General features: G+C 38.9%; 1 protein-coding gene across 1 annotated transcript; it reads left to right on the top strand.

The window, feature by feature from the left end:
- The first annotated feature begins 5158 nt into the window (after nt 1–5158).
- On the top strand, nt 5159–21973 carry efhd2 (EF-hand domain family, member D2). Its single transcript, XM_054608981.1, has 4 exons — nt 5159–5511; nt 13707–13854; nt 13943–14077; nt 15902–21973. The coding sequence occupies exons 1-4, from the start codon at nt 5225–5227 to the stop codon at nt 16031–16033; spliced, it is 702 nt and encodes a 233-aa protein (XP_054464956.1). The 5' UTR covers nt 5159–5224; the 3' UTR covers nt 16034–21973.
- The last annotated feature ends 1693 nt before the right edge of the window (nt 21974–23666 follow it).

Raw genomic sequence — 23666 nt, 5'->3', positions numbered from 1 at the left:
AGCTGCCACATGCACACGTTAACACAATAATGCAATAGTGCAATATAACGGCCGACATGGTGCGGCAGCGTGACGCACACGTGCTACACGAGGTGCAGGCTAATACACTAGCTACTCAATTCGTGAGTAAATCAATTAACACAGTAACAGAACCACACAAATCACGGCTACTATAAGGAACCGAATTACGGAATGTATATAACATTTATATTACGTAGATACACGTAGTTCAATATTACTCACTCTTCACGAACGCATTCTCTGTCATGCCGTGTTAAGCAGTCGCGCGCAACGAGCTCTGGCGCGGCCCCGTACCCAGTGGCGGTTCTACATGGAATTACACCCCGGGCGAGACCCCTCCGAGTCCCCCCCCCCGTTTTTTTTGTTTTTTTTTATTCCACCAATTAACATTAGCCATTCATCATGACATGGATACTGTAATAATCATACAGAAAGAACATAGTGGCATACCTTTTTGTTTTGATCGTTTCTCCTCTTCTTCTTTTCTTTTTTTCGAAATTGCGCTCCTGATGGCTTTTGCCTTTTTCTATCCATCTCTGTGCTTATTTTGCACTCGACAATCAACAAATTTCCCATCCCCCCAACACTGTCACTCGTACAGAAGTTTAGACTAAACCAATTCACCTTGCCCTTGGTGACACTTAATCGTTCAGCATTACATATTTGTATAAGCCATTTCACACAATTCAGAAAAACAAAAAACGTGCAGGAATTATAGGCCTGTAATTATAATATTATGAATGTGCGTTTTTTGCAAGAAAGTCGAGGTGTGACTGACTTGCGCCCACTTATTGTATTATAGTATTGCTCTATAGCCTACAGTGGATCCCCCCGTCCCCCACTTGTCTGTTCCAAGGTGAACTTTTCCCCCGCCCTCCCTCCCCTTCCCCGTTTTCACACATAGATGTCACCTTCTTAGCAAGCAGGAGCGCCTGCAGCCGCAGGGGGCGCCAATTCCCCACAGTGATATGATAGATAATAGAAAACCGCTTCGCAGCCCAGATTATTATTTATTTATTTACTTGGTCGTTCCGCCCCCCACGTGGCTTGAAAAAGTGCCGCCCCGGGCCACCGCCCGGGTGGCCCGTGTCTAAAACCGCCACTGCCCGTACCACTCGTAACTCTAGGACCCTACGGCGCTACCTGGGCTGCCCAAAGTGCCTGAATAGAAATAACGCTATATATTATACGATACGATATTACAAACTATAGGGAATTTACAACAAGCTGTTTTGGGCTTTGTGGAGAGTGACCTTGTGGACTGCTTGTCAGAGTCTGAGCAAGCAATATTGGAATCCTGTCGTACTGATTTTGAAGGTGTCGACCAAGATGAATTGTTGGAAATCATGGATATTCACAATTTGGAGACTTCCAACAGCAGATAGCATTGATCAAATCTTGAGGGAGCTTGCTCACCCAAAAACTGATTCAAGAGCCTGCTTTTGTGATTGAACAGTGGAGCAACATGCTTGCACCTGTTAGATCAGAGCTGAAAGGGATTGCAGCAGTATATGAAGAGCTACAACCAACATCACGAAAGATCATGAGATCAATTACTTACTCCAGTACCCAGAATGCCCAGGACAAACTAATTGTCAAGTATGTAAGTGCATACTTTAGAGAGTCAGACAACCAGGACTTCTCCCTTTTCCTCAGATTTTGCACTGATCAGACTTGTTCACAGGAAAGAACATCACTGTCAGCTTCACACAACTTCAGGCATTTCAGAGAAGACCTGTTGCTCACACATGTGGCTGTTACTTGGAGTTGCTAGTCAGTTATGACAACTACCTAGATTTTCGACATGAAATAATGGGTAATGGACATTGTTTAGGCTACACAGATTTAGCCACCAAAAACTGGACTTCAATCATAGGTTCATGTTTAGGCTTTGTAGGTTTCTATATTTTTGGCTTATGAAGGAATAACTATAGCTACCTTGTTAACCTTACTGAATGTCACAGCTTTAACATGCTGTCCACATGTTTCAGCTGCTTTTTGCCACTTTTGGTTTGTTGAACATTGTTTTCAGTTTAATAACATGTTGTAAGTGGTAGGTTTCAATGCAGAGAGCTTACTGTAAAAACCTCTGTTAAGGAAGTAGTTTAAGATTGATAGTTGATATTGCTAGACTTCACCAATAACTTGAATCTAAGTTATTTCAGGCAACATACTGTTATGGTTATCAAATTAATCACATTTGGAAATGTCTAGGGTAATTTGATACTTCATATGAGAGAAAAACAGAGGAACTGTTTTTGTGTAACTGTTTTTGATACATTTACAACCTGTTTTGAAACTTGAAAGCATTTGCTATTCATCTAGCCTACATAACACACACAGAGAGGACAACCAGACCCATTGTTCTTTTTGAACAGTGGATCTGGTTGGGAAATGTGTATACATTATTGAGCTGCACAGACGGGTACCAAAAGAGAGGGCATTTTGCTTTTGGAAATATACAGACCGTTACTTTTTTTGGTATTTTTAGTAACGGGTACCTGTTATGTTCACATAATTGCTGTTGTTTCAAAACTGCTTTATTTGTTTTTAGTTTGAAAACATTATCTAAGCAATATTTAAGTAATTTTCTTCCTGAAGCAAACTTCAGATTGAGTTATTTCAGCACTTCGGTTCCACAATACTTTTGATTTAAATGCAAATATTTTTTGTTCATATAGTAAAACAAGTACATGTCACATAATAGTCCAATCTTGTTATAATTCACGTATTCTTTTAATATTACATTTCAGGCATTATTTTACTTCCTCTATTCATGTGCTCTTATTATTTAGCAAAGACAGCTTGGCATTGACAACAATTCCATTAGCCTATTGATGGGTTACTTGAAAGGCTTCCTGCTGTAGCAAGTTAAAGGAAACTGCAGTTACAATAAAAACATATGCAGATTTGTATGCTGTGATTGTTTAAGTATTTAAATAAATAATTCAGTTAATGAATGTGTGGACTTTGCATACTCAGTTCTTACAGAAAGTCAATGTAAAGATAACAGGTACTTTGTGTGTACATATATTAGCTACAATTATATTCTCATCCATCACAGGCTATAACAAATATTATAATTTTGACAATATCAATCAGCAGGTAAGTTTGCATTTTTGCCTGGAATGAAACTGGAAACAAAAGGAAACATTTCTGAAACATGAAAGTGGGACAGGCCCAGAAAAAAAATAATGATCTAGATCTAGTTCATTGTTTATCAGACTATACTCTGACATTAGGTCCACACAGATATGGAACACATCTTCATCCCATGGGAAGCCTTTGAACACGCACGTGGTGCAAAAAATCTCTGCCTCCGTACAGATGAGGAACTGCATGCAATATGGAGGGGCGCCCATGAGGTGATTGTGAGTTGTGGACTTGACGGACTCTGTGGTTGTTCCAAGTCAATACAACCTCATTAGGTTATTTCTGAAGGCAAATAATATGCAGTCACAAAGATGCATGTGTCAGTATTCCTGACCCATGCATTGGCGTACAGTATTACGACAGCCCTAGTTCACAATACTTACTAGTTATGAACCAAGCATGGTTCAATCATCATTGCATATCAGTATATGACAAAAATGCCATGGCGGAGATGTGCCATTTCCAGGGAATATATAGCAAACATTACCATCAGTACTTTAAGATAATTCTTCTTTGAACATAGGTAAATTAAGAGGTGGTTTTCTGTATCACTTGGAAGAGCACTGTGTACCGCAGCCAACATGTTGTTGTAGGGCCTGCTCCTTCTATTCTCTATGCCCCAAAGTGACTACATTTCCTGCACAGGCTATATTAACAACAATGGTTTGTTTCATTTGCAAGATTTGTCTGCTGGTTGTATAGTGGGATGGCACGATACAGTACTATTAATACCTGCAAAATATAATTTGCTGCAGTGCAACATATGTTGCAATAATATTTCACAGCTATCAAAATGTGGTTGAAGAAACTAAAAATAAAAAGGGTCTTTAACATCATTATGTCATACCATTCATAACACAATTCTCTGCACAGAACATAGGCAATGACTGTCTTACACATGGTCATTTGTGCCTCTAAAAAGATGATTGGGCAATCAACTATATGTGTATGACCTTATGTTTCAATTACATCATTGTTTGAAGAAAGCTAAACTGGACAAGGACTTGTCCAATAAGTTGTCTGAGAAGTAGCTATCTTGTCTCAGTTTGTCAAATAGGTCCATCCAAAACTGGACACACTCACTTCGCAAGATAAGCCACCATCGCTCAATCCGCTGATTTCTAATGCTTGGACCAAAAGTTACACTGTCTGTCTCAGCTTGGTTCTCTGAAATATGCAAAAGCTGCTGCATTTCAGCCATATGTCCATTTTCTGTTCCTAAATCAAGTCTGAGTCTGGCAGGGCATCCACCAGCATTGATCACAGCATCCATAAAGTAGCCAGCAATGATCTTTGGGTCATTTTTGTAAGCTTTAAGCCATATCATCTTTCTGGAAAACCGATCAATGCATCCACTAATTGCAATTCCAAATGGCTTAAGTTTGTCATAGCCATCAATGTGCCAGACATAGTTTGGACCACAGCTGTGGTAAACACGCCTTCACAGTCTGTTTCTTGACCTCAGATCAACACCTTCACCATCCAATAACTGTAGCAATATTCAAACTGTTTCTCTGTCAGTCACAATTCCATGTAACCAACACTTTTGGTGCATCCATCTGTAACCATGACACTGACCAGATGTTTCCAGTTGCTGGTCAATGAAGGTTGCAACCACAGCCACATCGGTTTTATTCTTTTAACGCCAGAGTTGCTTCTTGCTCGAAATCCTTTCAAGGGTGTGTTTGCTTAGTACAATCCCATGTGAACCAGCAAGGGTTTGAAATATTTAATCCGTTGTAAAGCCACATTTAAAGTAGTCTTCAAAGTACTCACAATCCATTTCTATGTCAAATATAGGGAAACCTGGCAAAGAGCTGCTTCTATGACTGTTGTGTTAAAGTATCTCATCATTTTTTTTAATCAAGGCTAAGTTTTCATCTTATTTTATTCTTTCATTGGCGGAAATGGGCTTCCATAGCCTATCCTGCCTGCCTCTTTAAAAAGAAGGCTGGGCCGTCAATAAGTCTGCGCTGACGTCCTCTCCGCTGACACAGCTACAGTTCGCTCGGTAACTTTATCTCTTGACTATTAGGCACCCAGTTTGAAAATGGCAACAGACGAGCTCTCGTCCAAGCTCAGCCGTCGGCTTCAGATCGAAGAAGGAGCCGAGGATCCTGTTGCTGTAGACGTCGTCGGACACCAGAATGGTTCGGAAGAGAAACCGAGTACGGCCAACGCAGACTCGGAGCTGGGTGCTAAACTGACGCGGCGAGGAGAGCTGAACGAGGGGCTCGGTGAGCAATTCCAGCCCAGCATGAAGGTCTTCAACCCGTACACCGAGTTCAAAGAATTCTCCCGGAACCAGATAAAGGACATGGAAAAGCTGTTCAAAACGTGAGTGTGTTACAGTAGGCGTGAATACTGATAACGTTACCCCGACAGGTTGGAGACTAAATGTTCAACGTGCCCCAAGGCCAGTGGTTGCCTTTTTTCATTTCATGTAACAGGGAAGTCACTTTAAGATTGCTCATATAAGGAAGTTGAGTTAGCAGGTTGTGTGACGTAGGTCACACGATGATTTCACATAACACAAAACTTGAATCTAAATTGAAGTATTCGTGAGCGAGAGTTAGTATTGTTATTGGTAAAACAAAATAAAGTCTGAAACAAGCCTTGGGGGATAAAAGATGAATAAGTGAACAGTAATAGGTACTGTGAGATGGACTTCTGCACACGGGAAGTTTGCCTTCTTCCAGAAAAGGATTATTGATCTTTTCCTAAACCTAACCAAGTAGGGTTAAAACGTGAGGAGATCTGAGTTAGAAGCCCCGAAGGCAAACTTCTCCAGATGCTGGATTTCTGTAGCGTAGGTGATGTAGGGTGGGGACATTATGCACGTCGGCGATAAGGACATCAGACAACAGGCACTCATTGGATATAGAATATTTCATGAGCTCAGTCATCTACCTGATGTATGGTTTAATAATATGTGTTGATAGAAAAAAATATGCAGTGAATTGAGCTAAAGTTTGTGAGATGATCGAAAGCCTCTTGCTCGCGTCAAAAATAAGTGTGATAAGATAATCCTTTATGAATCCCACAGCGGGGAAATTTAGAGAGGATAGTGCAAACGAGAAATAAGTAAAAATAATAAGATCAAAACAAGTATTATTAAATAAGCAATCACACAGTAAAGAATAATAAATAAGTAAAAACCTTTAAAATCCACAATAACTAAAATATTATAAACGGATAAATACATTTAAAATGTATTCATTCATATTGACACTTCTGGCTCTGTAAACTCTGGGATTTCTAATACAGCTCCATTTATGGGATAAAGCGCTGTACAAGCACAAGTCCATTTACTTAAAATGTCAGGATAATAAATGGTAATACCCTTGTGGTTATACCCACAGCAAAAACTGATAATATTCAACTATGTGAAATATAACAGTATAATCACAACTACACTGTGTGCACAATTATTAATCAAGTTGTATTTTGGAGGATTCATTTTATTATTGAATAACTACAGTGCTCTCGGTCAATCCAAAATGTTAATAAACCTCGAACCTGAATATTTAAGAAAGTAAAAGTGAGGTTTTGGCTTTCTTAGGAGAATATCTATGTGTGCACAATTATTGGGCAACTATTAGTGTGCAGAATTATTGTGCAACTAAATGAAAAACGAAAATTTTCCCATCTCACTTGTTTATTTTCATCTGTTAAAGTGAGAATAATAAACAACTCAAAATTTACAAATAAACATTTCTGACATTTCATAAAATATAATATATATATATATATATATATATATATATATATATATATATATAGCCACCCTTCTTTTCAATAACAGTCATAAGCCTTCCATTCATGGAGTCTCAGTTTCTTGATCTGTTGACGATCAACTTTTTGTGCAGCAGCAACCACAGCCTCCCAGACACTGTTCAGAGAGGTGTACTGTTTTCCTTCACTGTAAATCTCCCATTTAAGAAGGGCCCACAAGTTCTCAATAGGGTTTAGGTCAGGTGAGGAAGGGGGCCATGTCATTATTCTTTCATCTTTAAGGCCTTTACTGGCTAGCCATGCAGTGGAGTACTTCGATGCATGCGATGGAGCATTGTCCTGCATAAAAATCAGGTTTGGGAGTTGATTTTGAGTCCATCTTCAACCCGAAAAGGTCCAACTAGCTCATCTTTAATAATACCAGCCCATACCAGTACCCCACGTCCACCTTGCTGGCGTCTGAGTCGAAGTGGAGCTCTGTGCCCGTTACTGATCCAGCCACGGGCCCATCCATCTGGTCCATCAAGAGTCACTCTCATCTCATCAGTCCATAAAACCTTTGAAAAATCTGTCTTCAGATATTTCTTGGCCCAGTCTTGACATTTCAACTTATGTGTCTTGTTCAGTGGTGGTCGTGTTTCAGCCTTCCTTACCTTGGCCATGTCTCTGAGCACTGAACACCTTGTACTTCTGGGCACTCGAGGTAGGTTGCAGTTCTGGAATATGACAGCACTGGAGGATAATGGGTTCCTGGTAGTTTCACGTTTGATTCTTCTCAAATCTTTGGCAGTTAATTTGCGTCTTTTTTTTCTCAACATGTTTCTTGCGACCCTGTTGACTATTTGCAACAAAACGTTTGATGGTTCTGTGATCACGCCCCAATATCTTAGCAATTTCAAGAGTGCTGCATCCCTCTGAAAGACTTTTTACAATTTTTGACTTTTCAGAGTCAGTTAAATCTCTTTTTTGGCCCATTTTGCCTGAGGAAAAGAAGCTCCCTAATAATTATGCACACCTTGATATAGGGTGTTGATCTCCTTAGGCCACACCCTCCCTCATTACACAAATACACATCACCTGATATGCTTAAATCCAATAGGCATTCAAGTTTATACAGTTTGGAGTTGGAAAATATGCATAAAAATGATGATATGGTCAAAATACTCACTTGCCTAATAATTGTGCACACAGTGTACTATAAATAAGAAGCTAAAAGAAAACATTAAAAAAAGACAATAATTAAGTGCAGGAAGTATTATATATTGTATGTCTGTAGTATAGAGTGATTATTCCATTGCTTTTATTCTGATAATGAACTAGCTATTATGAATATGTGATGTATATAAAAAAGTTAAGAGTAAGGTGAGACTGTTTCTGCTGCTATGGAGAAAGGAGCTCTATCTGACTCAAATGTTGACCAACTGTGCATGGATATCTTTTTTCTTAAAAGACAGCAGAGGGCATAGTTTGTATTTCCAATCATCATCACAAAGTTCCCTAATGCTATTGTGAATAATAATGTAAAAGCATTACCACCCACCGTCAGTTATCCTTTTAGAAAATGCAAGACACTGCGCACAATGAAATAGCAGTTATGATTGTCATTATATAAGCAACAGTTAAGATGAGCTAGTCTGAAGCTTCTTTTACTTTGACTTTCAGGGGCAAGTAGCTGTGTGTTGTATTAGTTTGTGAGGCTTACTGTGTGTTAGAGCCTGTCAGAAGGAGTTGATACCTGTTTGTGGAGTGATTATTGGCTATCCACTGATTGCTTTAGCAATGTCAGGATTCTCAAAAAACCCACACAGGGATGCAGAGAAGTTTGCATGTGACAAGCAGTTTGAAATGCAGGTTCAACAATTTGTATTTAAATGTAACAACATCCAAATATTTTTTTTGATGAAAATTTAAAATCCTTTTAAATGCATATGTTTGATGATTTTTATGAAATTAATCTAAAACAAGAGATATTAAAATATATAATTATAACTATTCTTGTGGGGAGATTCATTTATATACAAATCACAAAAAACATTAGTGAGTCCTTCTGTGTGCAATCTTTAATCTGACCCTGTATAAATGGCAGAGATTTAGTGTCAGTCAGCATTTAACCTCGTAGCAGCAAGCTGTCAGTTTTGAAATGAGTGTTTCTGACTCATCCAGTTTCTGTGCCATTCTCTGCCCAGATTTGTCGGGTTCCTGTCATGTCGAGGCCTATCCAGGCCTTTTAAATGCTCTACTTACACATTCTCTTTGTACAGCCATCTTCGAAGAGTTCTCCTCCCTCCAATCAGACATGAGCAGATTGAGCTTTTATCTTTGAGTAAACATCGTTCTAATGTGCAAAGAGCATTGTTATATGCCAAACTAATCATCAAACATGTAATTAGACCCCCTGTTTTAAGTGCAGAGCCAATTTATTATGAAAGTGCAATACCTTACAAATCCTACCCAGCCATATGATAATGAGATCTAATGACACAATTCACAAAGTAAAATAATATTTTCCATATCATAAAGCCAGCCAGTAAATTCCAGTTGTGATATAATGAGGATTCCGGGACAGAGGATGTCGCATGTGTACACATTGTAAAGCCCTCTGAGGCAAATTTGTGATTTTGGGCTATACAAAATAAACTGAATTAATTTAATTGAATTTCAGCCCCATGCTGTTTAAGATTATTAAATTAAGATTAGATATTAATTTTGGGTAAATTCGTTGTTATATTAATCAATGCAATTGGTTTGCTATTGGCTGATCTAGGACAGGTGACCTATAGAGGAATGCGGGAATGGGTCCTAACACCTGGAGATGAGTCAGCATTTTGCACTTGGGGCTCCTTTGTCTCCAAGTCAATGTGTTTATAAGGGCTCGAGCACTGACAACGTCGGGCCGCGAAGGCCCTATTGAAACTGTAATGTTTATTATTATTATTATTATTATTAGTCATCTGCCAAATTAATTTACTTATTCGGGGCTTTATCATGCTCAAAGTCTCACCAAATTTGCCATGAATATCAGTTGAAAATTGGTGAAAATTGGTGAAATTTTGATATTGTGGACCATCAATGTATGAAGGCGAACAATAGTTATTAAAAGCTTTTTCATATCTCATTGCGTTCTGAAAATATTAACCAATTAACTTTTAAAGGGGCGTGGCTCAAAATTTCTATAAACCTAATTCCACAACCATTTGCCCAATAATCACCAAACCGTACCTGAAATAGTCCCTGCAAATGTCATTCAAATACACTAATAGGTGGCGGAACAGGAAGTAAGCCATTTTGTGAAGTTTTGGAGCCCATTTCGCCACAAAACAGGAAGTTGTTGTAACTCCAAGCTACTTTGTCCAATCTAAGGCCTAAACACATTTCCATGCAAAAAAAAATTCACCCAGCCATAGCGCCACTTTGTGGCGAAAGGAAATTACACGTTTTATACATTAATGTACTCTTCCTTGCCAGTTCACCATATCAAGTTGAACACTGTTGCCGTGGTAACGCATCATTCGCCATGAAAAAGGACGCAGATTTATCTGTGACTAGGGGTGCACAAAAACTCAGAACTTTGCACATTTATCATAGGGGATTGAAATAAATGTTTCATATGGGTTTCGGGCTTTTCTGCTCAAAATTGCCTCAATAGCACCCCCTACAAATTTTCTCAAAAGCTGACCATACCTAGTGCTGCGTTTCACCTACATGTATGAAATTTGGTAGGCACATGTATTGCATGGAGACTTAAAAAAACTCTCTTGGGACCATGCTCTAAATTCAACCGGAAGTCAGCCATTTTTAATTTTCTGTTCACTTTCTCTACTTTTTTTTTGTAATTTCCAGGCCCTATACTTTGTCAGTCCAATCTAAATTCCTTTTTGATTGAAAGTTATCAAAATCTTTACGTTTCATGGAATGGCGTAGCCGTGGATGGGTGGCCATTTTAGGTGATTCTCTATTAAACTAGCTGATGTAACTCCACTGGACTTGCTTGAACCTGCCCAAAACTTTACATGCTTGATATAAGGTATGGTCTGAGGATGTCAACAAGCCTATTTGCACTTATTGTCAAAGCGCCACCTACTGCCGAAAACTGCCCCTTTTTTACTTCAAAATTTTAAGTGTAATGCTTATGAGTATTTTTAAGTGATAGTCTTGTTGCTTTCACTCAAATTAAATATGTGATCTAATCTTTCTAATGATCTGTTAACATGCGGTGCTTTTAACACCCCAGTGGTCAATTAAACCGGGACTTCTCTCAGAGTGTCAGGGAGACCTGAAGCACACTGATGGCCCGTCACGTGTTAACAAACTGCTAGGACTCTACTGTTTCACAGCCCTGTGCCTGAGAATCACTGAGAATGTCAAGTATATTATGAATGTAAAGTAACATTAGGCTATGCTCTGTCTGGGAAGTACATTTCCTCATACACGTCAAATAGGATTAATTAACAACTGCTGGCATAAGGGTGTATGTGTGCATAAAATAACAGAATATTATTCATTGGATAAAAAAACAAAAAAACATGTGAATTTTGAAAAACTATTATGAATCTTTTTTTAAGACTTTACAACGCTCTGAAACTATTTGAATGTTTGGATCACGCGAGTGGGATCCTACAATCCTGTGTAACCACCACTGGAATCTAATCACGATAATAAACATGCAAAGAAAGATGCTGCAGAGCATTCAAATATGAATTTGAATGTCAGCGTTGATATGCTTCAAACTATTTGATTCAGCCCTATTTGTAAGTGTATAATTATACATAAGACCTATAAAGACAATCTACTGAATAGAGGTGTACATGTGTATGGCTACCCATTTGAATAGAGAGGCCCAACAGGTTAAGCTTTCCCTTTCTTTGTGTAAAAAACAGTGTCAGTTTGCCCGGTGCACGCAGTTATTTTTTACTTTATCATTAATCTCCAATTCAAATTGCTTTCATTTTCATGCAGTCCAGTTGAATCATGCGTTTCTTCAGAATAGAGGGTATAATCAGTAACTAGAGGTGTGTCTCCTTCAGCCGCTTTATGCATTAAACAACTCCCCTTTATTTACAATGCATGATATTTTCAAGACAAGATCATCATGATATGGTCATGATATAATACTAGTCAGTAAAAGTATTCTCTGTGTGGAAAGCAAACTCCCTAATATCAAATATGATAGTAACAACTTGATTTCAGCCAGTAACTTCAGCCACTTCAGCTTCAGTAATCACCTTGGCCCCATAAGGGAAAGTGAACATTCAGATGAAGATGGCTTCATCTGCAGAGCTTGTATATGAAACCTTATTTTTGTATATTACAGCACACTTGAAATGCAATGTAGCTTTTTTGTTTTTGTTTTTGAAAAGCACTTTCTAAATAAAAAGGGAGTTCAGATTTATCGGACAGCTTGATGATAAAGTAGCCATCAGCAGTTACATATAACATTCTGGAGGCATCAAGTGTTTTCCACAGAGCTTATTTTTGCAATTATCCATAATCCAATGGAAAATTCTTATTGGCTATATTTTACTCCATTTCAAAGGGAAATGTTGTGCTTTTTACTTCAATATGTGTTAATAAATAATGTACTTATAATTAGTATATGATAAACAATGAATTGTAATACATTAAATTAAACCATCCCACATTACAAAAAGGAATTTAAGTTTAATTTCAGCCAGCTACAATATTGAAATGCCTATAGCATGTTATTGCATCTATGATTAAAAAAAAAAGCTAATATTATAATAAATGAGAATGTAAAAAATAAAAAGCTCATTGGGCTGCATAGTGAGTAATTACTTTTACCTTTATACTATACTAAAACGATGAACAGGGAGTTTAGCTTACTATAGTATACTACTTTTATTCTATAGTGCATTTTCTTACTTTGACTTTTAAAAGTCAGGGTGGATGTTTTTAAATCTTGTTGGTGTGGTTTTACTTCAGTAAAAGATCTTTGTACTTCTTCCACCACTGGTTTTATTCAATGACTCTAAGTTAGAACCTCTTTTTAATCTTCTAGTCCACCTTTCATTTCTCATGCCTGACTCCAGCTCTCTCCATATGACCTACTCTCCACAAATACTATTGACCTAAACCTTGTGGTTTTGATGTGGTATTACAATTGCCTGTCCAATCACAATCCGGATCTGAGAGAACCGGGCACTTGCGTTTAACATCACCTTCTGAGCAGAGCCCCCACTTGTGTATGAATGTTAGTAGATGGGCAGGTTGCACCTTGCATGGTAGCACCTGCCATTAGTGTATGAATGGGTGTGAATGGGTAAATGACACGTAGTATCAAAGTGCCTTGAGAGGTCTGGAGAAAAGAAGGGTGCTATACAAGGTCAAGTCCATTTTTTAAGTGCCAAGAACTCGTTCCCACAGTGGGCAGAGAACAGAGGAAACAATGGCAGAAACAAAGACAATGTTAACCAGCTGTATATGAATCTAGAAGTTCCTGCAGAAGAATTTGTCATTTATGTGTTCAGTGCAGAGTAGTTCAGGTGAAAATGACTGAGGTCTTATAAACCGAGAATAAGGGACACTGGTACAAGAAACACGTCGACCTTGAATTTTTAATGCTTTGACATCAAAAACTAAATTCCATTCATTGTCGTTATAATAGACTGCAAGCAGAAGCCTGATATGTAAAACAGAATATTCAAAATCTGGATTAAAAAACCCCAAACTATCTGTGAGGTTTGAAAGTGGCACAGCATGCACATGATTGAAGGTGTGTGTTTTCTCTCAGCTCTGTAGTTGGCCTGTAACACACCAGTTTTCAACTCTATTCTGTCAAGGTATGATGCTGGGAAAGACAACTATATTGACCTGATGGAGCTGAAGCTGATGATGGAGAAGCTCGGAGCTCCACAGACACACATTGGTTTGAAGAACATGATCAAGGAGGTGGATGAGGACCTGGACAACAAGTTGAGCTTCAGAGAGGTGAAACAAGAAAACCAGATTAGAATCAGAGGATGTGTTCTTCTTTCTTTCTACATTCATCTATTTTTGTTCTTCCTGTCCTTCACAGTTCCTACTCATCTTTAGGAAGGCAGCAGCAGGAGAGCTGGCAGAGGACAGCGGCCTCAGTGTCCTCGCTCGCCTCTCTGAAATCGATGTCTCCACAGAGGGGGTCAAAGGAGCCAAGACCTTCTTTGAAGCCAAGGCATGTAAAAGTGACCTCTTGCCCCACAACAGCATACACACTAACAGTGTACAACTGTGTTTTAGAAGATGAAATAAAATCGTGGAAGCTAACTGGACTTTAATAGCTAATTCTTAGGATGGACGTTCGTGCCGCTGCATTGGTCAGAATGCATTTGACTGGATATTCGTGCCGCTGCACTTCATTGACTCAAGTTGAAGGCACATTAATACACAGGGCCCTTGGCCATGAAAGGAAACTTAGGCTATATTTGTGAACCTGTGGTTCTAGAAACAGAAAACAAAAGCACAGAATTCAAGGCATAGAGTTACAATAAGTAATAGGCTTCACATGCTTGGGTTATCCCAGGTTAGAATTCTACAAATTCAGAACAACACAAAGTTAAATACTCAATTTAATTTAATAGCAAAGATTTGTACATTTCTACCCAATAGGTAGCAATTAAGGCAGTGATAGCAAAACTGAATATTCTATGGAGTTAGGCCATGGGACTGCAACCTACAGCCCTGTTTCGATGGTAAAGAGCAACCTCTAGTGGCAACATCTACCACTCTGGCAGACTTGACAGCTAGCTCTTTGTTGAGGGGATCAGAGGAAGCATCAAAGGTGTACAGCTCATCCGGCAACATGGCCTAACAAAATTGAGTGTGACATTTTGGATCTCCTGCCACATATCTTTAGTGTTGTTGGTGTTGAGGTCTCTCACCAGTCACTTTTGATGCCTCCTCTTTACGTCCTTGACGCCAGCTTTCAGTCTTGCTCTGTTGATGCTGAACACTTCCTTGTCAACTGACTGAAAGGCAGCTCTTTGGCCTTTGGATAGAGTCCTCACCTCTCCATTCATCCAGGCTTTCTGATTGGGTATTGATTTTATTGTCTTTGTAATCACCTGATTATCAACACATTTGCTGATATACAATATCACTGTTGATGTATATTACTCCTGATTGATGTCATTCTCCTGGGTGGCAGCATCCTTGAACATGTGCCAGTGTGTACATTCAAAACAGTCTTGTAGAGCCGCTGTAGCTTCATCTCTCCACACTTTAACTTTTTTTTCTGATGGTTTACCCGTTTTAAATTAGCTGGGTGTATATAGGTGGAAGGTACAGTGAAATATGAGCTGATTGTCCAAAGTAGAGGCGGGGAGGGCTTTGTAGCTGCCAGGAATATTATTATAACCATGGTCCAGTGTATTATTTCCTCTGGTGGAAATGTTGACATGCTGGTGGAATTTAGGTAAAACAGATCTCGGGTATGATGGATAAGATTCAAAAGCTAAAATAAAAAATACCATCCGGTTGTTTTGTCATTTGTTTGCTGATGACCTCATACAATTCCTGTAGTGCATTGGGAGGAATGTAAACAGCAGCAACAAAAACACTGGTGAATTCTCTGGGCAGATAATATGGCCGGCATCTTAGCATTCAAAACTCGACATAAGGGGAACATTGTCCATCAAATTTGGGGGATGATCGTCTCAATAGCCACTGCACTTAATCCAATCGACTTACTTTGTTTTACGATGTTGATGAGTGTATTTTTGTGATAAATGTTGCGAGGTCCATGTGGGCATACCGGTAGCTGCATCTGCAAGCGCTGCCATTGCCATAGAAAAGATCTGTCCTAGTCTATCCTAGTTCTACCTCAGATCAAATTACTGAAACAGGGGAAGTTTGTTTCATATCCATGTGCACATCAAGTAAGCACTTGCTTTGGCTTGAGTAAAAAACTTGTTAGATAAAACAACTGTTGAGAAACTGCATGATTTGAAGTTGATTTTTATGAGCCTGCTAACAAGCTGTGTGTCTTACTGTTGGACAGGTCCAGGCCATCAGTGAGACCAACCGTTTTGAGGCAGAGATCCGCCAGGAGCAGGAGGCCAAGAAGAAGCAGGCCGAGGAGCAGAAACAGAGACGCACTGCTTTCAAAGACCTGCAGTCAGCCTTCAAGTGAGCGTATTTCTCTCCTCCCAGGACCTGTCACCCTCTGTGCTGCACCAATGCTGCCAATTTGTAAATCTGTGTGTTTGAATGTTCCATGTTTGGCAGATAGTGTTAGTCCCAAGTCAAACAGAGGCACAAAGTCCCACACATGCTGGTCACTCGTCTACGATATAATGGACTGGGTACATCATGAAAAATCAGCGCTGCTTATTGATTCATCTGCCTATACTTGGCCGTTCATTTAGCTTGGTAGCTCAGTAACATTCTCAAACATTGACATTACATGTTCAATTTCTAGATAAGTTTAGGCGCAACTTCAGCCGGATTGTCGGTATAGCAGTTTGCACTGAGCTAAATGATTTCAATGGCTGTAACTCATCACTGTGTTCTTGACATCAGAGAGACACTTTTACCCTAATGTCTACTCTGTGGCACTCCACAGTGTTGACACAGAGGTCTCCAGCAAAAAAAGGGTTGAAATGATTGTTGGCGGATAATTTTCCAAAGTATAGAAATCATACCATAGTATAATAAAAAAAGTGTTTTGGTGTCTAATAAACCTTCAAACTTATGGGTGTGTAACTCCAGACAGCCTTCCTAAATCATATAAAATTGTCTCACCTGTAGCTGATACAAAAGGCAAACACCAAGCCACAGCCAAATAGTGTGGACAGTTTTCAGTTTGGCACAAATCTGTAAACTGTGGCTAAAATCACTTAGTGTCCACTTCTTAATATTAATGTAGACTAGTAATGAGAGCACTTGTTCCACTGCTTTGACCCTGTATGTCTGCTTGTTTGAGCTTTATTTGACACTTTGTAGACATGCAAGCCATCTTTCACACAAAATTAAGTTAGTTTTCAATATTAAACAAAAAGCTGAGCTCTACATTTTCACCGTCAACTCTGTATTGTTGTACAATGGGGTCTGGTGGGTATTGAGTATATTCTGTTATCTGGTTTGCATTGGTTGTGGTGTTGGTCATTCTGAAGCACAAATATGTAGTTTTTGTTGCTGTTTTTTTAAACGTTCTTTAATTTCTGGGTCCAGCCATTACTCTTATCCTCTCAGCTCTGCTAACATTTTATTCACATACTTCAGTGCTGAGATCTGGGGGCTGAGATCTGGGGATTTAGTGACTTTGCACCGACCACATGAGCCATCAGACAGTTTGAAACTATCAAAATCATGTAAATCAAAAGGAGAATAACTTTATTTATTTTGATTTGTTATCAAGCACACATACAAACATTAAATACAAATAACATGAAATAAATAAAAATTTGCTACATGTAAGGGTGTGGTAGATAACTATAACAGCTTATAATATCATCTAAATCAAGACATAGTAGATTTAACTTTGATTTAACATAGTAGATTCAAAATGTTCTTCCTGTCTTTAAAACACAAAGATCCTGATGATTGTTTGGTGGATTAGCTCATGGATGAACAATATCAACCCTAAGTAATTAAGATGTTACTACAGTATTACCCTTCAGATAAGTAATATACGATAATAGATTAAAAAAAAACAGCAACTCAACCTCAACTTTATCCATAATTATTCCTTTTCTGACATTGAATCCCAAATGTTTCCTTATAGTACTTCTTCCATGTTTTGGTGTTATGATTCCTTGTTCAGTTTGGCTCAGTTACTGACTGGGCGAGAATGACAGTGCCTTTTTTTTGATGGCAGTCTCCATCTTGGTAGTGACCACAGTAATCTAAAAAATGGGTGAAGAAGTGGATGTTGCTGTGAATAAAGCCAGGTTGCTTAAACAAGCCCATCTAGTTTGGAAGCTACCAACTAGCTTAGGCTAAGTTGGCTAACAAGCTAGGCAATCTGCTACTGTGTACTAGCAGGCCCACGTTAACCCTGTGGTCTCATGCCCCCCAGTTGTCAGTTGGTCCCTTTGCTAACATATAAATAAGATATTACTAAGGTTAAAAAATTTCAATCACCAGAAAAACTGGAGCATCGATCAATCAATTGTATTGTCAAATGAAATAATACAAGGTAGCGTTACATCTTCAGCAATCCCTTCAGCTCCTTTTTTTGTCAAGTTTCAGGGACATTACAGTTACAGACTACTAATAATAACAGCAGCAATGAATATAGTAGAATTATAATAAAGATATAGGTAATAGTAATGAGTAATATTAATAATGGTAGTAGAAGTGGGTGTCAACAGGGCCATGCAGGAGGCACGACCACGGTCCAGATATAACCTCGATTCATGGAAACCCGGAGGCAAGAAAGCACAAGGACTCCAGGGAAGATGCAAAGTCAGTAATACTAGGTAGTCCCCCGGCAGTTTAGGCCTATAGCAGCATATCTAAGGGCTAGATTACATCAAACCTGAGCCTGCCCTAACTATAAGTTATCAAAAAGGAAAGTCTTAAGCCTGCTCTTAAAAGTGGTGAGTGTGTCTGCCCCCCCGACTGGAAACTTGGAAGTTGGTTCCACAGAAAAGGAGCTTTGGCTCCCATCCTACTCTTTGATACTCTAGGAACCACAAGTATCCCTGCATTCAGGAAGCGCAGCTCTCTAGTTGGGAAATATGGAACTATAAATATAAACTATAAGACAGTAAGCCAATTAGACCTTTGTTGGTGAGAAGGATTTTAAATTCTATTCTTGATTTAACAGGGAGCCAGTGCAGAGAAGCTAATACAGGACTAATATGATCTCTTTTCTTAGTTTTTGTTAGAACACGTGCTGCAGCATTCTGGATCAACTGGAGAGATTTAAGAGACTTATTAGAGCAGCCTGATAATAAGGAATTGCAGTAATCTAGTCTAGAGGTAACAAATGCATGAACTAGTTTTTATACATCACTTTGAGACAGGATTTGCCTGATTTTTAAAATGTTACGTAAGTGAAAAAAGGCTGTCCTTGAAATTTGAATGACTTTGGTTTTCATCGAGCTTTCATTGTTTACATATACAAACTGAGATTGGTCAGATAAATACGACTTAAACCAAGTGCGGTTCCTTTAATGCCAATTAGATGCTCCAGTCTCTGTAATAAGATTTGATGGTCAATGGTGTTCAATGCAGCACTAAGGTCCTAAGTCCTTTATCTGATGCAATTAGAAGGTCATTGGTAATTTTCACCAGTGCTGTGTCCGTGCTATAATGTTCTCTAAATCCTGACTGAAAATCCTCAAATATACTATTGTTATGTAGAAAGTCACACAGCTGATTTACGACTGCTTTCTCGAGGATCTTAGAGAAGAAGGGAAGGTGGGTCTATAGTAATAGGTCTATAGTTAACCAACACCTGTGGATCAAGAGTGGGTTTAATTGCAGCTACTTTGAAGGACCGTGGTGCATGGCCTGTTAGTTAAGACAGATTGTCTAGAATATCTAGTAAGGAGGTGCTGAAGAGAAATGCTGCTCTGGCATTACGGAGGGCCTTATCATATATTTTAAGACCATCTCGCCAGACTAACCGCGATTCTTCCAAATTGGTGGAACGCTATATCCTTTCAAGTTTTCGTATTCCATAAATGTTTGCTCTGGAGCCATTTTGTAATATTCAAGAAACTTTTGGTTAGAACTGTGTCCAACAATATGTAAGCTCCCATAGTGTTGAGTATTGTCATAGTATTTTTACGGCACATGCCAAAACTTCACTGCACAATAGGCCTTTAAGGGCTTTAAACCATTCAGTACAACCCTAACACAATTATGAAATTAATGACTTCTGAGGGAAATGTCTTGCAGGATGTCCTCACTTCGCCCTCATTTCATGGACATTTCCCACTGACCAATAGTTGTCTCTCATCTTGGTGTTGGAGTTTGATTTAATCATAATAGATTACTTCTATAAATTATATCTAAATGTTTGAGTATACCTAAATGTTTGAAACGTACATGACATATGCATACTGAAATTAGTGTGAATATAAAGAGGTTTGAATGGTTTAAGATATAACCTGTTTGACTTATTTAACCTATTTTTACTTATACTTTTTTAACTCACAGCCTTGCAACCTGAAGAGAATGCAAGTCACTGTAGGCATTAAACAAGACAGAAAGATGTTATTTAAGTAAAGGTGGTTGAACGAGGGAAAACTTGGCGCACCTGCAGATCAAAAGAAACGGAGAAGAGCTTGAAGATCAAAAAGGCAGTGACACTATATAAGACTGTGTCAAGGACAGAATAAATCAGTTCATTCTCCGAGGAGTCAACTCGGGTTGAATTCTTTGTTTGTAGAGTGAACTTTGTTGCATCGAACTCTGTCTGTTTCTAGTGCTTCTTCGATCATCATCGGGACTCCAATAGGTATTTAGTATAGAATAAGTAAAGAGTTGGAGCAGTAATTTAGGCTTCATCAACGGGCCCAGTCCGAACATCTGTTACCAGACATTGGGCTGGCAGATCAGAAGTTTTTTTCCTCCCCCTCCACCTGTTTCCTTCTTTTTCTTCTGGTCTGTTATTCTTTTTTTTCATCAACTTTAATGTCAAACCTTTTAATTTATTAACCTTAGCCACAGTCCACAAAGCTCAAGCTTTTTATTTTTTGATCATCATCAACCCCGTGGAAACTCTTAGGAAAGTCTGCCTTTTCTGCCATCCACCTCTGGCACTATTGTCTAAAGTTCTTCAGTAGATGTTTTTTTTTTTCAATGCTTCTCTTTTAAAACAACTTCCTACTTTCTCCATGACAAACCTCTAGGCAATAATGTTTCATTATTTAGAGAAATATGGGAGTGGCAGTATGTTGTTTATGCTTTTGAAATTTCCTCAAAGTTCATTTTTGGTTGTTGAATTCCTTATTGGGTTTTGCAACTTCATCAGTGCACTGGGACAATATATGGGCATTCCAGGGTTTGGTTAGGGTCAGGGTTCAAACAGTCCTTGTGGAAAGTGAAGGCTGGTCAGTGAGTAGATGTGAGTTGGGGTTTTGTCAGATCTATCATATGTTTTTCCTGCAGTGTATTAAAACCACAATTGCGCTAAATTTGTTTCAGTTTTAACCGCCTCTACAGAGATCTGTTCAAAAAAACTTTGTCATTTCCTCCTGAAACGACACTGCTAGCAATAATATTGGGATTTTTGTGCTGACCTGTGCAACGTTATATTCGGTTCTGATTTCTCCAATTTCCTAAATATTCCAAAGAAAAACCATTACTTTTGTTATGAAAAAAAAATGAATGAGCCCTAATAGAAATCTCCCTTGGTGTTTTCCTGGTGGTTCTGTATTGATCATATCCAGGACTATGCTATCACTGTATGTAGTGGATGAGTAACAGAAAACAAAAGTTTCATTGATTTGAAATGAAATTCCTTTAAACATGACCAAATTAGTGATGGAGAATAGAGACTCATGTACACATAGAGGAGTCCATACATTGTTATCTCTCTACTGAATTCTCCTCCCACTTCATTCCTTCATGTCCTTATTGTTACCAGAAAAAGGGCCAAATGTTTAAACTACTGTCATAATGGCCAGTCCAGTTGAGCTTCACTCAACTGTGAAGGGAAATGATATGGACATTGTCATTTAGAGACCCGGTGACCACTGTAAGCATTTGCTTTTCATTGTTATTGGCACAGCATTCCATTGTACTGCTTTCACAAACCTTCTAGACTAAAGTCCATCAGTGATATGGATTCATTTTTCTGCTGTTATTCTCCGTCTTTGCCACTGAGAGACACGTTTCCAGTTGATCTGAGAATTGCTACCAAAGTTAATGACTAAACTTTACATTTTATTGTGTTGAATGTGAAAACTTTTAAATTGAGATGAGAGGGTATTTTAGTTATGACTATCAGGGAAGGTATTTTTAATAATATAAAAGCTTTTGCTTCTATGGTTTCATTTTATTTATCCTTGTTTTATGTTAGTATGTAAAACTGTACTGTGCTGTATGCTGATAAGAAATGAGAAAACTGTAACACACAATTTTGATTACCTATAACTACTTAATAAAATCTTTTTGACATAATAAATTGTCTTTGTGTGTTTGTCATCAGCGTCTTTCTGTTAACAATATCAAAAAGAGAACATCAATTAAATTACAATTTCTTTAAATAGCCCAATTACAAAAATCACAAATTTTCTTCAGATTGCTTTACAATCTGTGCAAAATACAGCGACCTCTGTCACTGGACCCTCAGTGTACAAGGAAAAACTCAGTTATCCACCTGAAACCTAGCAATTTGCTTTTGTCCTCTCCAGGTGCACTGTAAAAAAACATAAATAAAATTGTTATGCATAAATAAGGATCATACTTTTTTAGGAATTACCAAAAAATGGTATTTGGTAACTTGACAACTATGTTGGTTGATCTGCTGCTTCCAATGCATAGACTTGGCATAGGCATTTTGGGTCTTTTGACTGTTATCAATAAAGTTGAGGGAAAAAAAACACTTCAAGCGCATGGTCTTCTGTTGATGCGCTACAACGTTAGCTTGCCCAAGGGGGAAGATTTGATTTCAACAATGGTGGGGATATACACTCACCGGCCACTTTATTAGGTACACCTTGCTAGTACCGGGTTGGACCACCTTTTGCCTTCAGAACTGCCTTAATTTTTCGTAGCATAGATTCAACAAGGTGTTGGAAACATTCCTCAGAGATTTTGGTCCATATTGACATGATGGCATCACGCAGTTGCTGCAGATTTGTCGGCTGCACATCCATGATGCGAATCTCCCGTTCCACCACATCCCAAAGGTGCTCTATTGGATTGAGATCTGGTGACTGTGGAGGCCATTGGAGTACAGTGAACTCATTGTCATGTTCAAGAAACCAGTTTGAGATGATGTGAGCTTTGTGACATGGTGCATTATCCTGCTGGAAGTAGCCATCAGAAGATGGGTACACTGTGGTCATAAAGGGATGGACATGGTCAGCAACAATACTCAGGTAGGCCGTGGCGTTTAAACGATGCTCAATTGGTACTAAGGGGCCCAAAATGTGCCAAGAAAATATCCCCCACACCATTACACCACCACCACCAGCCTGAACCGTTGATACAAGGCGGGATGGATCGATGCTTTCATGTTGTTTACGCCAAATTCTGACTACCATCTGAATGTCGCAGCTTAAATCGAGACTCATCAGACCAGGCAACGTTTTTCCAATCTTCTATTGTCCAATTTTGGTGAGCCTGTGCGAATTGGAGCCTCAGTTTCCTGTTCTTAGCTGACAGGAGTGGCACACGGTGTGGTCTTCTGCTGCTGTAGCCCATCTGCTTAAAGGTTGGACGTGTTGTGCGTTCAGAGATGGTATTCTGCATACCTTGGTTGTAACGAGTGGTTATTTGAGTTACTGTTGCCTTTCTATCATCTCGAACCACTCTGCCCATTCTCCTCTGACCTCTTACATCAACAAGGCATTTTCGTCCACACAACTGCCGCTCACTGGATATTTTCTCTCTTTCGGACCATTCTCTGTAAACCCTAGAGATGGTTTTGCGTGAAAATCCCAGTAGATCAGGAGTTTTTGAAATACTCAGACCAGCCCGTCTGGCACCAACAACCATGCTAGTTCAAAGTCACTTAAATCCCCTTTCTTCCCCATTCTGATGCTCGGTTTGAACTTCAGCAAGTCGTCAGCAAACCGCTACTTCCAGAAAACACTTTTGAAAAGCCATAAATCACAGAATTATGTGTGTTAATGTCCACA

This window comes from Anoplopoma fimbria, chromosome 12, assembly GCF_027596085.1.
Source record: "Anoplopoma fimbria isolate UVic2021 breed Golden Eagle Sablefish chromosome 12, Afim_UVic_2022, whole genome shotgun sequence".
Taxonomy (NCBI): Eukaryota; Metazoa; Chordata; class Actinopteri; order Perciformes; family Anoplopomatidae; genus Anoplopoma; species Anoplopoma fimbria.
Note: the sequence above shows the minus strand (reverse complement) of the source record. Positions and strands in the feature narration are given on the sequence as shown.